The 13,295-nt window shown below is 46.2% G+C and overlaps 1 protein-coding gene across 1 annotated transcript in view; it reads left to right on the plus strand.

The window, feature by feature from the left end:
* Window positions 1-9,349, plus strand: part of adamts10 (ADAM metallopeptidase with thrombospondin type 1 motif, 10) — a 54,799-nt gene extending 45,450 nt beyond the window's left edge. The window contains exons 19-26 of the mRNA XM_084910212.1: window positions 471-551; window positions 638-801; window positions 893-1,019; window positions 2,135-2,264; window positions 2,516-2,720; window positions 3,412-3,588; window positions 4,590-4,755; window positions 6,574-9,349. Coding sequence (XP_084766338.1) covers window positions 471-551; window positions 638-801; window positions 893-1,019; window positions 2,135-2,264; window positions 2,516-2,720; window positions 3,412-3,588; window positions 4,590-4,755; window positions 6,574-6,683 — 1,160 coding nt within the window. The 3' untranslated portion in view covers window positions 6,684-9,349. The remainder of the gene's footprint in view (window positions 1-470; window positions 552-637; window positions 802-892; window positions 1,020-2,134; window positions 2,265-2,515; window positions 2,721-3,411; window positions 3,589-4,589; window positions 4,756-6,573) is intronic.
* The last annotated feature ends 3,946 nt before the right edge of the window (window positions 9,350-13,295 follow it).

Raw genomic sequence — 13,295 nt, forward strand, 5'->3', positions numbered from 1 at the left:
TTTCAAGTAAGCATCTCCTCCTACAGACCCGGAGCTGGGTCACTCTCAGGTCACGGGGTATACTTTCTTTCTTCTTTTGTTCATTCCTTCTTCCTCTATGAGCTGAAGTTATTTACAGGGCTGCATCGGCCGGACTGCTGGCCTCACGGCAGAACAGATCTGAGGAAAGCAGTGGGAGAGCGGTTGGAGGTGAGACGAGCATAAAAGGGGACAAGAGACCAAAACAGATGGAAGGAAAAAGGAGAGGAGAAGTTGGCTCTTGGCATAGTTCTCGCTCTCGAGCAAAGAGCTGTGCGGAGCGGCCGAGGACCGCTGCCCAGGAATGCAGCTGGAATCTATAGCCTCTGCTTAGCCCATTGGCGTCCCACGAAGCTAAACACTACTTATGCATCACTCCCGTGATCCTGGGAGAATAAAGCTCATTCGCTCAGTTTTCAGCTTTTGACTTTGTGTGGCTTTATGTGTCTCAGGTTACGAAGAGGTGGTCAGAATTCCCAAAGGGTCCGTGTTCATCCACATACAGGAGCTCAACATCTCCCTCAACTACCTTGGTAAGACGATGCCCTGTTAGATTTGTATGCAAGTAGTTAAAAACAAGTCGTTGCACATAATAATCTTTTATTTCACTGCACCCCAGCACTGAAGAGTAAAGGCGATCAGTACTTCATCAATGGGAAGCTGAACATTGACACGCCACGCAGGTTCAATATCGCCGGCACCACGTTCCACTACAGGCGGCCCGCCGATGGGCCGGAAAGTCTCGAAGCTCTGGGGCCGACAAACATCACCCTGTTCGTCATGGTAAGAACAAGAGCAGAGACGCCTCCGAGCAGGCCTTCTGAGAAGGAGGCAATACTAAGTGAGTCAGCTTGAATTTTCCTTTTTCGTATAGGTGCTGGTGAGGGAAGAAAACCCAGGGATACACTATCGTTTCAACCCGCCCCTCAGCAGGGATCCTCTGAATGGCTTTGCCTGGCACTACACCTCGTGGTCTCGCTGCTCAGCTCTCTGCGCTGGAGGTAAACGACACAAACTGGTGCCGGCGGCTCGATTCCCCGGCTGCACTTGGTTGTAGCTAAAATAATGTGCTGCTAATGTTAGATGAACTTGTTCCAACACCACGTAAACACCAAGCTGCTGGGATTAACTCGCTTTTGAATGTATGAAATCACAAATACACTGGCGTTCAAGGACACAAGCCACGATTGTTTGTTTCACTCGTGCAACGTGTTCTCGACCTCAGACCGGCTCCCGTGTTTTCAGTTTTTACGCTAAGCTAAGTAGCTGCTCGGTGCACGGCCGTCTCCTGTTTTTCCAGCAGACTCGAGAGAGTAATCTGAATTTCCTCATCTAACAAATATGAAAGAATTTCACAAAGAATGTTTTGGTCAGGAGCTTTGACCCGATGCACGCTTGTGTTGCTCTCTAAACATGTACAAACACACACACAAGCCCGCGGCATAAATCCCAGTAGGCGAGCGCTGACCCGGAGAAGACACTGGAGTTTTCTTGGAGTGGAAGCCAGAGGTGTTGGAGCACATCTCCATAAGCTTCAGCAGTATCACACGTAGCCAACTTTTATTTTTCCTCCCCGGCGTTTGTGAGCTAATGACCCATTTCGCTTTACGTGATAAGAACTTGTTTTCCCTCTGGATGAATTGGCGTGGAGGCTGTGAATATAGAAGAAAACATTCAGACAGCTGCTTTTGTTTGTTGCGCTCTCTTTGTGGAAGCTTCACCTTGAAGTCTAAGGAGTCGAACATCACCCGGATGACTGAAAACTTACACAGACGTGTTATAAAGTAGACTTCCCTGGCTTTCACAGCTTAAACGAGCATTTAAGACACGACTGTGTACAATATGACGCTCGATCGGACAATGTTTACTCCCTTCATGCCCAGCCGCTCGCAGCAGGTAGCTGCTCTTCTCGAGCCCGGCTCTGCTGAAGGTCACTTCCTGTTAAAGGGGTTTTTCCTTCCCACTGTCGCCAAGTACCTGCTCAGAGGGGCTCATTTGATCGTTGCTGGTCTTTACCTTACAATATAAAGCGCCTTGAGACGACTGTTATTGTGATTTGTCACCATATCAATAGAGTTGAGTTAAACGTGTTAATAAGAGACGCTTTTGCCTGTAGGTGTGCAGATCCAGCAGGTGGTGTGTAAGAAGCAGGCGGATCAGTCAGCCGTCTACAACCACTTCTGTGACAAGAAGAGCAAACCCAAAGAGAAGAGACGATCCTGCAACACTGAGCCGTGCTCCCCAACGTGAGTGGAGTCACATGAGATGCAGATTTCTGGATTTCCACTGAAACGTCTGTTATCACTGTGTACTGTATATCTGTCTAAAACTGCAGGTTCCAGTTTAGGTTCCTGTTACTCTTTCTATGATTTGGGCTGTTTTGTGTTTATTAGCTTGGCACGTTTGCACCTATTCTACCTGTGCTTTGCTTTTTTATGCTATCATCTCCCTGCTTTTATTGTCATTACACTGTCACACGCATCCACGCATCTTCTAGCTGGTGGACAGGAGAGTGGTCAGAGTGCAGCCGCAGCTGTAACGGCGGCCTGCGGACTCGGGAGGTGTTATGCAAAAGGAAGATCTCCACAACGGAGGAGAAGATCCTGGACGACTCAGCCTGCACCCCCCCTCGCCCTTCATTCACTGAGCCCTGCAACAACCACAGCTGCCCCCCTGAATGGCTGGCCCTGGACTGGTCGGAGGTAGGCCGGCCATCTGAGCGTTTCCCGTCATGAGAGCACTCTTGCTGTGTTTTTTAGGCAGCTCGTGTCTGATTTTGAAGCAATGCCTGAGTTTGAGAAATTCCTCTCAGATGAAGCAGTCGTTTCTTTTCCAGTTGAACCCAAGAAACCCGAACGTCTGCCAGCACAGAAAGTAAGAGTACCTTAGCCTTGAAATACACAACAGGGGCACGGAGCTCTGAACATGCAGCGTCACTCACGAATGCATGCTGTTAAAACCGTCACAGGGGAACGTGACAGCTAGTTTGAGGAAGTTTAAGGCTGTCGGAGCGCCGTGACTCTCTTATGCGACACGTCTTGTTGGTTGTTGCTTAACTACAACAGTATAAAAAGTCCTTCTTGTTCACTGCTTTGTTCCTGGAACGAAACTTTGTTCTCACAGTTCTGGATGAATTGAAACTGAATTAAATAGTGTCAGAAATCAGTCCGGGTTCAACTTTTCTCTGACGTCTTATGTAATGTAGCCATGGCAGGAATTATGCCCAGCTGTTTTACAGGAACTCGCTAGTTTCTCAGCTTTGTTTCCTGTACAGCTGCTGCCCTCTGCTGAGAGAGTTGCGGTTTTACAAGCTGCAGCCTGCTGCACCTTCGCCTGGCTTCCTCTCTCGACCTTCCTGCCTGACGTTTTCTCTCTTTCCTTTTCTCTCTGCAGTGCACCCCCAGCTGTGGCCCTGGCTACAGGCACCGCGTGGTTTTGTGTAAGAGTGGGGAGAGTGGCGACACGCTGCCAGAGTCCAAGTGTCCAAAACATGGCCGGCCCACCTCCAGGGTCCGCTGTAATCTGCAGCGCTGCCCTCCCCCTCAGTGGGTGACGGGTCCCTGGGGAGAGGTAAAACACAGACTGGGAAACATATTCGTCCCGTCCCGATTTCTTCGTTTTTTTGCTTATTTGTCACACTTGCATGTTTCAGACACACAAACGAATTTTAATATCAGACAAAGACAACCCAAGTAAATACAGTTTTTAAATTATGATTTTGTCGTTGGGGGAAAATGTGAGAGAGCCCTTAAACCTGGCTGTGCCACTCTCGGCAGCAAGAACTGCACAATCAGGCGTTTGCGATATCTGACTTTCACATCGCTGTGGAGGAATTTTTGCCCATTCCTCTTTGCAGAATAGTTGTAATTCATCCACGTCGGAGCGTTTCTTTTTTATGCCTGTTTGAGGACACGCCAGAGTCACTCCAAAACCTTCATTTTGTTGTTTTAGCCATTCTCCCATCGGCGCCGTTTGACCCGGTCTCTTTCTGATTGTTGAATCATGAACTCTGAGTTTAACTGACGCAGGCCTGCGAGGTTCACCACCGCTCCACTTGTGGATAATGGTTCTCACCGCGGTTCACTGCAGTCCCAAAACTTCCAGACTGTGTTTTTAGATTGTTGTGTATCTTTTAGCCTGCTTCAGTCACACAGCTTCAGTTTAAGTGATTTTTCAGTTCGGCACGTCTGGCAGTAATCGGGGCTGGTTATAGCCGCAGAAATGAAACTCAAGCAACTACCTTTTCACATGAAGCCAGGTTGGTTTAGCTTTTTATTGGCATAATAAATTAAATCATCCTTTAAAAACTGCATTTTATGTGTTTTGTTTATTTTTTTACTAATGTTAAAATTTGTTTGATAATCTGAAACATGTAAGAGAGACAAATATGAAAAAACAGGGAATCAGGAACGCTTTCGTGGCCCTGTGTACACTCGTACAGTAACTGTCTCTTACATACACTAATATTGACGGCGATATCCATCTGACTCATGTCTTTGTTCTCAGTGAAATGACTGCAGTTGTAAGCGCAGGATTCATTGTGTCTATAAACGTGCGTCTTTGTGCTGTAGTGTTCTGCAAAGTGTGGTCTGGGTCAGGAGATGCGCTCGGTGCAGTGTCTGACCCACACGGGACAGCCCTCCAACGAGTGTCTGGATCATCAGCGGCCTGTAGCCATGCAGCAGTGCAAGAGTAAATGTGACACCAGTCTGCCCGTCAGCATAGAAAACCCTGAAGGTGAGAGCTTCCTGCCTTCTTTGACTGTCCTGCAACTAATGTTGAATAAAACAAATCTTCTTCCTTTAGCGGTCGCCACAGGAAATCATCTGCGTCCACTCACCCTGTCCTCCTCCTGTCACACTAACCCTCCTTCACTACATCAATAAATCTAATCCTCCTGGTTCACAACATCTTTAACATCTTTAGTTAAACATGTCCGTCATCCCTCCTCTGCACCTCTCAGCCTTTCAACCGTTCAATTAAAGAAACTGGAACAAATTATGTGCTTTAGTAACGAAAAGCCTAAAGAACAAATCTGAAATTGCAACGTGGCAGCGGTGTGAGGACCCAAATGCAGTTAAGAAAATTAAAGCATAATATGTTCCAAAAACACAAGCAAACATTTTCACCTCGAGCGGAAACATTAGTAAGTATATGTTAATGTGGACGACTACACAAAGGACGAGGGAAGAATGAGGCGCTAAATACAAAAGGCGAGCAGAAACAGGCGGGAACACAGTCGAAACAATTAGACGAGTGAAGCAGAAATACAGCAAAGTCACAGCGGACTACCAAAGTAAAACAGGAAGTACCTAACCTGGGAGGACGGACTCGCAGGAACAAACTTGGCACGAAAGAGGAAGAAAACAATAAACTAAGCAAAATAAATTTGACTCAAAGTAACCAGAAACTGAAACAGGAAGTAGGGCTTGAGGTGGCAAACAATAATAAACAAACTGCAGCACAACTTTAAATAACAACGGGCATTAAAATGTTTTTTTTAATTTGTCTTGTGTAGATTTAAGTGAAAGCACCCGAGTTAAGTTTCACTTGTTGTGTTTAGCTTCAATCTGTTGTGCTGATCTTGGTCATTTAAGTTAAACTGGTTGACCAGTTAGCAGTGGTACCAGCTGACATGGTGTAATCGGATTCTCGCTTTTTCAGTGTAACAAGAATCAGAATCAAAAGAGATGCTAATCGTGCTAAGGGCGAGTGGACCAGCGGCCCCCAACCCCCGGGTGGTACCGGGCCGTGAGTCGTTTGGTACCGGGCTGCGAGAGTTGAGGCTCGGGTGTGACATTTATGGTTTCCAGGGTTTTTATTGGTTGTTAGCGCTTTTTTTTTTTAGTTTTTACCATTAACTCGGTTTCCCCGGGTATTTCCTGTGTGTTATAAATAAATCTTTTTTTGGTGCTGCTTTGATTTTGTTGTATTTATCCGCGACACCTTAAATCAGAATCAGAAAGGGGTTTATTGCCAAATATTGAGCAGGTTTACAACATTAGGAAATTGCTGCGGTACTTAGTGCAAAACATACTGTAAGACAACACTTAAATAAAAATAAAAGTGCTAAGCAGATAGATATTAAAGGCTGGTCCGTGAAAATATTGTCGGACATAAACCGGTCGATGGTGCAAAAAAAAGGTTGGGGACCGCTGAAGACTACAACTTTAGACAACACCAGCAAATAGAAAAACAATGCAAAAGCACGCAAAGCATGAAAGAAGTTGAATAAAACACAACAGATGGAGACAGAATATGAATAAAATATACATTTTCAAAAAACACAGCAGAAGTGTTTTTTGGGGAGACTTTAACGACGGACCAGCTGCTGAGATGACAGACAGCGCAAACAAAGGATTGAGGATTGTTTAGTGCGAGAGAGAAAAACACTTCTGTTGTGTTTCGCTTCTGCAGCGTTTTTCTGTCTGCCTGCGTTTTCTTAAACTGCAGCGCGATTGAGCTTTCAGGGCCGACTCATTAAGCAGTCGGGCTGAACGGTGAAAACATACAAAGACGATGCACCAATCAAGCTTTTGTCTGTCTCCCCCTCAGAGTGCAAAGATGTGAACACTGTGGCCTACTGCCCCCTGGTGCTCAGGTTCAAGTTCTGCAGCCGGCCATATTTCAGACAAATGTGCTGCAAGACGTGCCAGGGACACTGACACCACGAGCGTCCGGCATCCATCTTTGGGTCCTGCACACTCACACAGTAAGCCTGAAACCCTCCCACTGAGCCTCATAGCAGCACCCCTCACTCTGCCTCCGTCGCAGGAGCGTGGGATCTAACTGGGACGCCATCACACGGACGCCCGGTCCTATATCTGGTCGGAGGAGCTGTTATTCTCCAGCCAGGACCCAGATCGGACACTTCTCCGGGCCGAGCTGAGTTCATACATTCCACTGGAGGGAAGGCTGTTGAGACCCGGAGAGGCAGAGAAACAGAGATTACCTTCCCCCTCTCTCTCTCTGTCTCTCTAAACTTTCCCTTTATTCTAATATTTTGGTGCTACTGTATTTCTCTTTGGCCACAGGACTGGTTGCAGTACTTTTGAACCCCGCTTGTTTGTTTGAGTGCCTGACAAGTTTAGCCTTAGCTCTTGAACCTCTGTGTTAGGCGGTGATATTTGCTTAGTTAGTTGTTTTTCAGAAATCCACTTTGTAAAGACAATTATTTTCCGGAACATCCCCGCCCACAGAAAAGGAATATGGTTGCAGGTAGATCATCTGCGTCTATGTTATCAGATAGCTTTTACTTGACCGCGTCGTTTTTATGTCGTTGCTTTGTTCCGTGTCGGCGTATTCATCGAGTCCTCGCTGTTATTCAGCTGAAGTATGAGCAGAGTCCGATTTGCACAAAGAGTTTGAGGACTTTTGTATTTCGTGTTCGTTTTCGTGTGATTTGACTTGATGTCTGTGTGGAGACTATACATGTCTCGCTGCGGTGAACATGCCACGGTCTTGCCACGTCGGTTAGTTTGCTTAAACGTAATCACCTCGGCTGTACGACATCGCTTCTCTCGACGGCGCTTCATCCACGAAGGATCCAAATGAAGGAAAATCCACTCGTCAGAGCGCGCGGCGTGTCACGGTGAGTCAGCGCTGCCTGCGGGAACATGCGCGGCGAGGATGAGATAAGACACCTGACCAGGCGGCCTTTCAGAGAGCGTTGTTATCGCAGGGGTGCGCGATTCACAGGCGGCCTTAAGCCTTCGTTCAGACTCCTGTGGGAGCAACGCTGACATCACATTTCTCAGCTCATGTGTAGTCATGTCACCCTCTCAGTAGCTCAGCAGCTGGGAGCGCGCCAGCCACAGCCTCGCATTGTCTTCCCCGTTGCAGTGCAGGATGCATGCATCACCAAGTTTTAATGACCCACTTTTCCAAATGCAGTTTCAGCTGCTTTTATATTACAGATCATGCCGCCTACTGCGGCTCAGCATGATTCATCAGATCTGACGGCATACGCGTGACATGCGATGTGCTCTGAAAGCCCGCTGTGGTTCGACTCTTCGCAGAAGTCCCCGCTGGTCACAGCTGAAAGCAGCGCACGTAACACTAAATGTCATCACAATGAGAGGAAGCTGCAGCACGTCTTTAATTGTTCTTCCCTTTTTTTGTTTTCTCCTCTGGTGCTCTGGTTTTGAATGGTGCTATCACTTCACTGTTGTTGCCGGTTTAAACACTTAGAATCCGTTTGAGCCTTTTGTATTGAGTACTGACCTGCAGAGGTGGCCTGTGGCGTGCAGCTGCTTGGGGTCCTGCACCTGCCAGGCGCTGTGTTTGGGTTCCTCTGATTTTTCATACGTAACGCTGCTTTACTCGGGCTGCGGTCGAATAGTCAGTCTTTCCTGGGAAGCGTCTACGTAGCAGCTGTAATAAGAGCTCCGGTGCGTCTTTATTACCTCATTTAGCAGATGAGTCCTTTTTCACACAGCCGGCAGAAAACGCAGCAGGATCAGGCCGAGCAGGTGACGTGTCCCAGCACGGTAGACCCGCCTGCCCAGCATTAGGCAGCCCACTGCCATGAATCCTCCTCCACATCTTTCCGTGACCTCATCATGCTTCCCATCCATGTCAGAAAAAGTCAGCAGGGAGCAGGAACGTTTCCTTCTTCTTTTTCCTTTTTTTTCTCCAGCTGTTCGACTGCAGCCTTCAGTGCAGCGCCTTCAAATCCCAAAGTGCAGCTCACCACGTTTGTGGATCGTTTGAAAAACAAAACATTTTGATATTCAGAAAAGTGACTTTTGGAGATCTGTGCACAGCTTCTCAAACATTACCCTGCTAATCATCAGTGCTGAGAAACACTAAGTATATTTATAAGAAGCGCACTCGGGTATAACCAGTAACATTTGAGAGCGTAATTGTTGCAGAGAATCCCGTTAAAGCTGATTTACACCTGGTACCGACTCGCCATCGCGTCAGCTGCGCACACGTGATTGTGTCACGGTGCAAACGCAGGTTAGCGTCACAGATGTAGTTCACGTCTAAATCGCTTTTAATGATCGAACGCTGAAGCGACGCCGTCGCCGCTGTCACGCGTGCACGAGCCGACAGCGAGGAGAGCCGGCAGACGTTGAACGATTCCCCGACATCACCGATACCAGGTGTAACTGTGGAGCTACGTGGCCAATGACGAGAGCGCAAACCCGACTTATCTGATCCAAGAGGAGGGACAGTTTCAGTATTTGTTATTCTGTTTTACACATGCTAATTATAACATGACATGTACTGTATATTGTTTAATACTATAGAAGACGAATCCATTTGTCCCCCATGTAAATCTTTTGTCAAAGGAAATATTAAAAATGATTAAACGTGGTGCAATGTCGATTGTAAGGATTTCTTTATTTTCTTATTATAATTTTAGGTTTCCGTCATCAAATCTGTCATCTATATTTGTACATATGACACAGCTGGACTAAAATATCACCGCGTGTCATCCCGCCCGAGGTTTAGATCATCAGTTCGTCTATTTCTGGATCTGCCCTCTGTCACGACACAAGAACCTCTTCCTTTTGTCTCAGTGAGACTTCACTCGTTTACCAATCTTTAAACATTTTTATACATTTTTATTTATTTAAAGCCGAGGAAAATTTAGTTTGCTCAGATTCTTTAATACTAAGAAACACCACAGCAGCGTTAACTCAGCAGAAGTTCCATCCATCCATTTTCCTCGTGTTCAATTCAGGGAAAAATACAATAATCAAGTCTAAATAAAAAACTCCTGTGCAGATCCATAATAATAATAATAATTTTATCAATAATAACTTTATTGATCCCATTCACTCAGTGAAGCATGTAATGTAGGAAACCACATGACTCATGAGAACACATTTTACACCAGTTTTAAATTTGAACAAAGCGTCCTCTCAGTTTCTGTAGATCTATATATATAGAGAGAGATCTTGGGGGGGGGGGGGCCTATCCCAGCTGTCTTAGGGCAAGAGGCAGGGTGCACCCTGGACAGGTCGCAGGGATAACCATTCGCACTGCCACATCCACACCTATTTAGAGTTTCCAATTAACCTAACCGCACTAACTGGGTGTCTTTGGACCGTGGCAGGAAGCCAGAGTACGCAGACACGGGGAGAACATGCAAACTCCACAGACCTTCTTGCTGTGAGGCAAACGTGCTAACCACCGTGCCACCGTGTATACAGGGAGTGCAGAATTATTAGGCAAATGAGTATTTTGTCCACATCATCCTCTTCATGCATGTTGTCTTACTCCAAGCTGTAGTGGCTCGAAAGCCTACTACCAATTAAGCATATTAGGTGATGTGCATCTCTGTAATGAGAAGGGGTGTGGTCTAATGACATCAACACCCTATATCAGGTGTGCATAATTATTAGGCAACGTCCTTTCCTTTGGTAAAATGGGTCAAAAGAAGGACTTGACAGGCTCAGAAAAGTCAAAAATAGTGAGATATCTTGCAGAGGGATGCAGCAGTCTCAAAATTGCAAAGCTTCTGAAGCGTGATCATCGAACAATCAAGCGTTTCATTCAAAATAGTCAACAGGGTCGCAAGAAGCGTGTGGAAAAACCAAGGCGCAAAATAACTGCCCATGAACTGAGAAAAGTCAAGCGTGCAGCTGCCAAGATGCCACTTGCCACCAGTTTGGCCATATTTCAGAGCTGCAACATCACTGGAGTGCCCAAAAGCACAAGGTGTGCAATACTCAGAGACATGGCCAAGGTAAGAAAGGCTGAAAGACGACCACCACTGAACAAGACACACAAGCTGAAACGTCAAGACTGGGCCAAGAAATATCTCAAGACTGATTTTTCTAAGGTTTTATGGACTGATGAAATGAGAGTGAGTCTTGATGGGCCAGATGGATGGGCCCGTGGCTGGATTGGTAAAGGGCAGAGAGCTCCAGTCCGACTCAGACGCCAGCAAGGTGGAGGTGGAGTACTGGTTTGGGCTGGTATCATCAAAGATGAGCTTGTGGGGCCTTTTCGGGTTGAGGATGGAGTCAAGCTCAACTCCCAGTCCTACTGCCAGTTTCTGGAAGACACCTTCTTCAAGCAGTGGTACAGGAAGAAGTCTGCATCCTTCAAGAAAAACATGATTTTCATGCAGGACAATGCTCCATCACACGCGTCCAAGTACTCCACAGCGTGGCTGGCAAGAAAGGGTATAAAAGAAGAAAAACTAATGACATGGCCTCCTTGTTCACCTGATCTGAACCCCATTGAGAACCTGTGGTCCATCATCAAATGTGAGATTTACAAGGAGGGAAAACAGTACACCTCTCTGAACAGTGTCTGGGAGGCTGTGGTTGCTGCTGCACGCAATGTTGATGGTGAACAGATCAAAACACTGACAGAATCCATGGATGGCAGGCTTTTGAGTGTCCTTGCAAAGAAAGGTGGCTATATTGGTCGCTGATTTGTTTTTGTTTTGTTTTTGAATGTCAGAAATGTATATTTGTGAATGTGGAGATGTTATATTGGTTTCACTGGTAAAAATAAATAATTGAAATGGGTATATATCTGTTTTTTGTTAAGTTGCCTAATAATTCTGCACAGTAATAGTCACCTGCACACACAGATATCCCCCTAAAATAGCTCAAACTAAAAACAAACTAAAAACTACTTCCAAAAACATTCAGCTTTGATATTAATGAGTTTTTGGGGTTCATTGAGAACATGGTTGTTGTTCAATAATAAAATTATTCCTCAAAAATACAACTTGCCTAATAATTCTGCACTCCCTGTATATCTATCTATATAGGTATATTTTTTCTACTTACTTCTTGCTTTTCTACTCTAACGGAGCACCCAAAGAGCTTTACACAGGCTAGTGTACATATCCTTTCTTATGGATAGATATGGATAGAGGCGGGCAGCGGTGGCACAGTGGTTAGTACTGTTGCCTCGCAGCAAGAAGGTCTGTGGAGTTTGCATGTTCTCCCGGTGTCTGCGTACTCTGGCTTCCTCCCACAGCCCAAAGACACCCAGTTAGTGCGGTTAAGTTTATTGAAAACTCTAAATTGCCCATAGGTGTGAATGTGAGAGCGAATGGTTGTTTCTATGTGTTAGCCCTGCGACCTGTCCGGGGTGTACCCTGCCTCTCACCCTAAGACAGTTGGGATAGGCTCCAGGGGCCCCGCGACCCTGAAAAGGATAAGCGAATGGATGGATAGAGGCCTCGAGAACCTAACTGCTGTTTGACAAAACCCATCTGCTGTTGGATGAGATTAACCAGTGAAACTTCTGTAACAGATTTTATGAACATCAGTGTAGCTACAGAGAGAACCTACAAGCCAAGAAAGGCTAGATACAAATAAATGCATTAAAAAGATTTTAAAAATCAAAGAAATGGACACCAATAATTGTCTATAGGCAGATCATAGGACAACAAATAGTAAACAGATGGAATCATCAGACTCAAACGCTGGGCTGATGTTTAAAGATTCCAGCTGTTCCAGCTGTTCTCAGCTCCTCTGGCTCACGGTCCCGCGCTGGTTCATACACGGCGAGCATGAGAAACACAGGCACCGAGGCGAGACCGTGAAGTGCTTTAAAAGGATTTTAAAATCAGCAGCAGCTCGCTCCGGCTTTCCCTCTGGTCCTCGTGTGAAGCGGGTGTAGAACATTTAGTCGGAGAAAGTTTCTTCCTCTGTGCTTTAGAAGCATCGACTGAAATTCACACCCGCACGAGGATCTAGAACAAATTTAAAAGGAATGGAGGCCGCTGGTTTAGGTCACAGCTCGAGCAGCTGAGCATGCACCACAGGCCTAAATGCAGGCCCGCATTTGTCTCTGCGGTCCCGTGTTATCAGGAGACATGGCCGCATGCAAAACACATCGCTGTATATTATGTGCAACACCTGAAAAGAGACTGAGTGAAAAACGGTAGAAGTAATTAAAAGGAGGCTCATAAGACAACCTCGAACACACTAGTGAAGTTCCAACCACAAAGACACAAAACTAAATACAAACGAAGAAAAATGTGACTTTAAACGACACGTGTTCAAAACCGATCTAGAAAGAGACGTAGAGAAAAAAAGGAGTAGAAACAATCAGAGGTGCAATCACAGAGAAACCCCACATCTGAAAGATTCACGAACCCGCCCGTGAATGAATGAGACCTGACCCTGCGCTGGCACGCGCATCTTGCGCATCTTGCAGGAGCTTTAAAGACTCTCGATCCAGCTGACGTAAAACACAGGAAAACCAGCAACTGACACCTCCACTCACACACTACAAAGTCGACTCTGAATGAACCCGTCTGTTATTTTGGGCGTTGGAGGCAGCAGCCTCTCTGA

The sequence above is a fragment of the Perissodus microlepis genome, chromosome 17 (genome assembly GCF_051167445.1).
Source record: "Perissodus microlepis isolate ML-2025 ecotype Zambia chromosome 17, ASM5116744v1, whole genome shotgun sequence".
NCBI lineage: Eukaryota > Metazoa > Chordata > Actinopteri > Cichliformes > Cichlidae > Perissodus > Perissodus microlepis.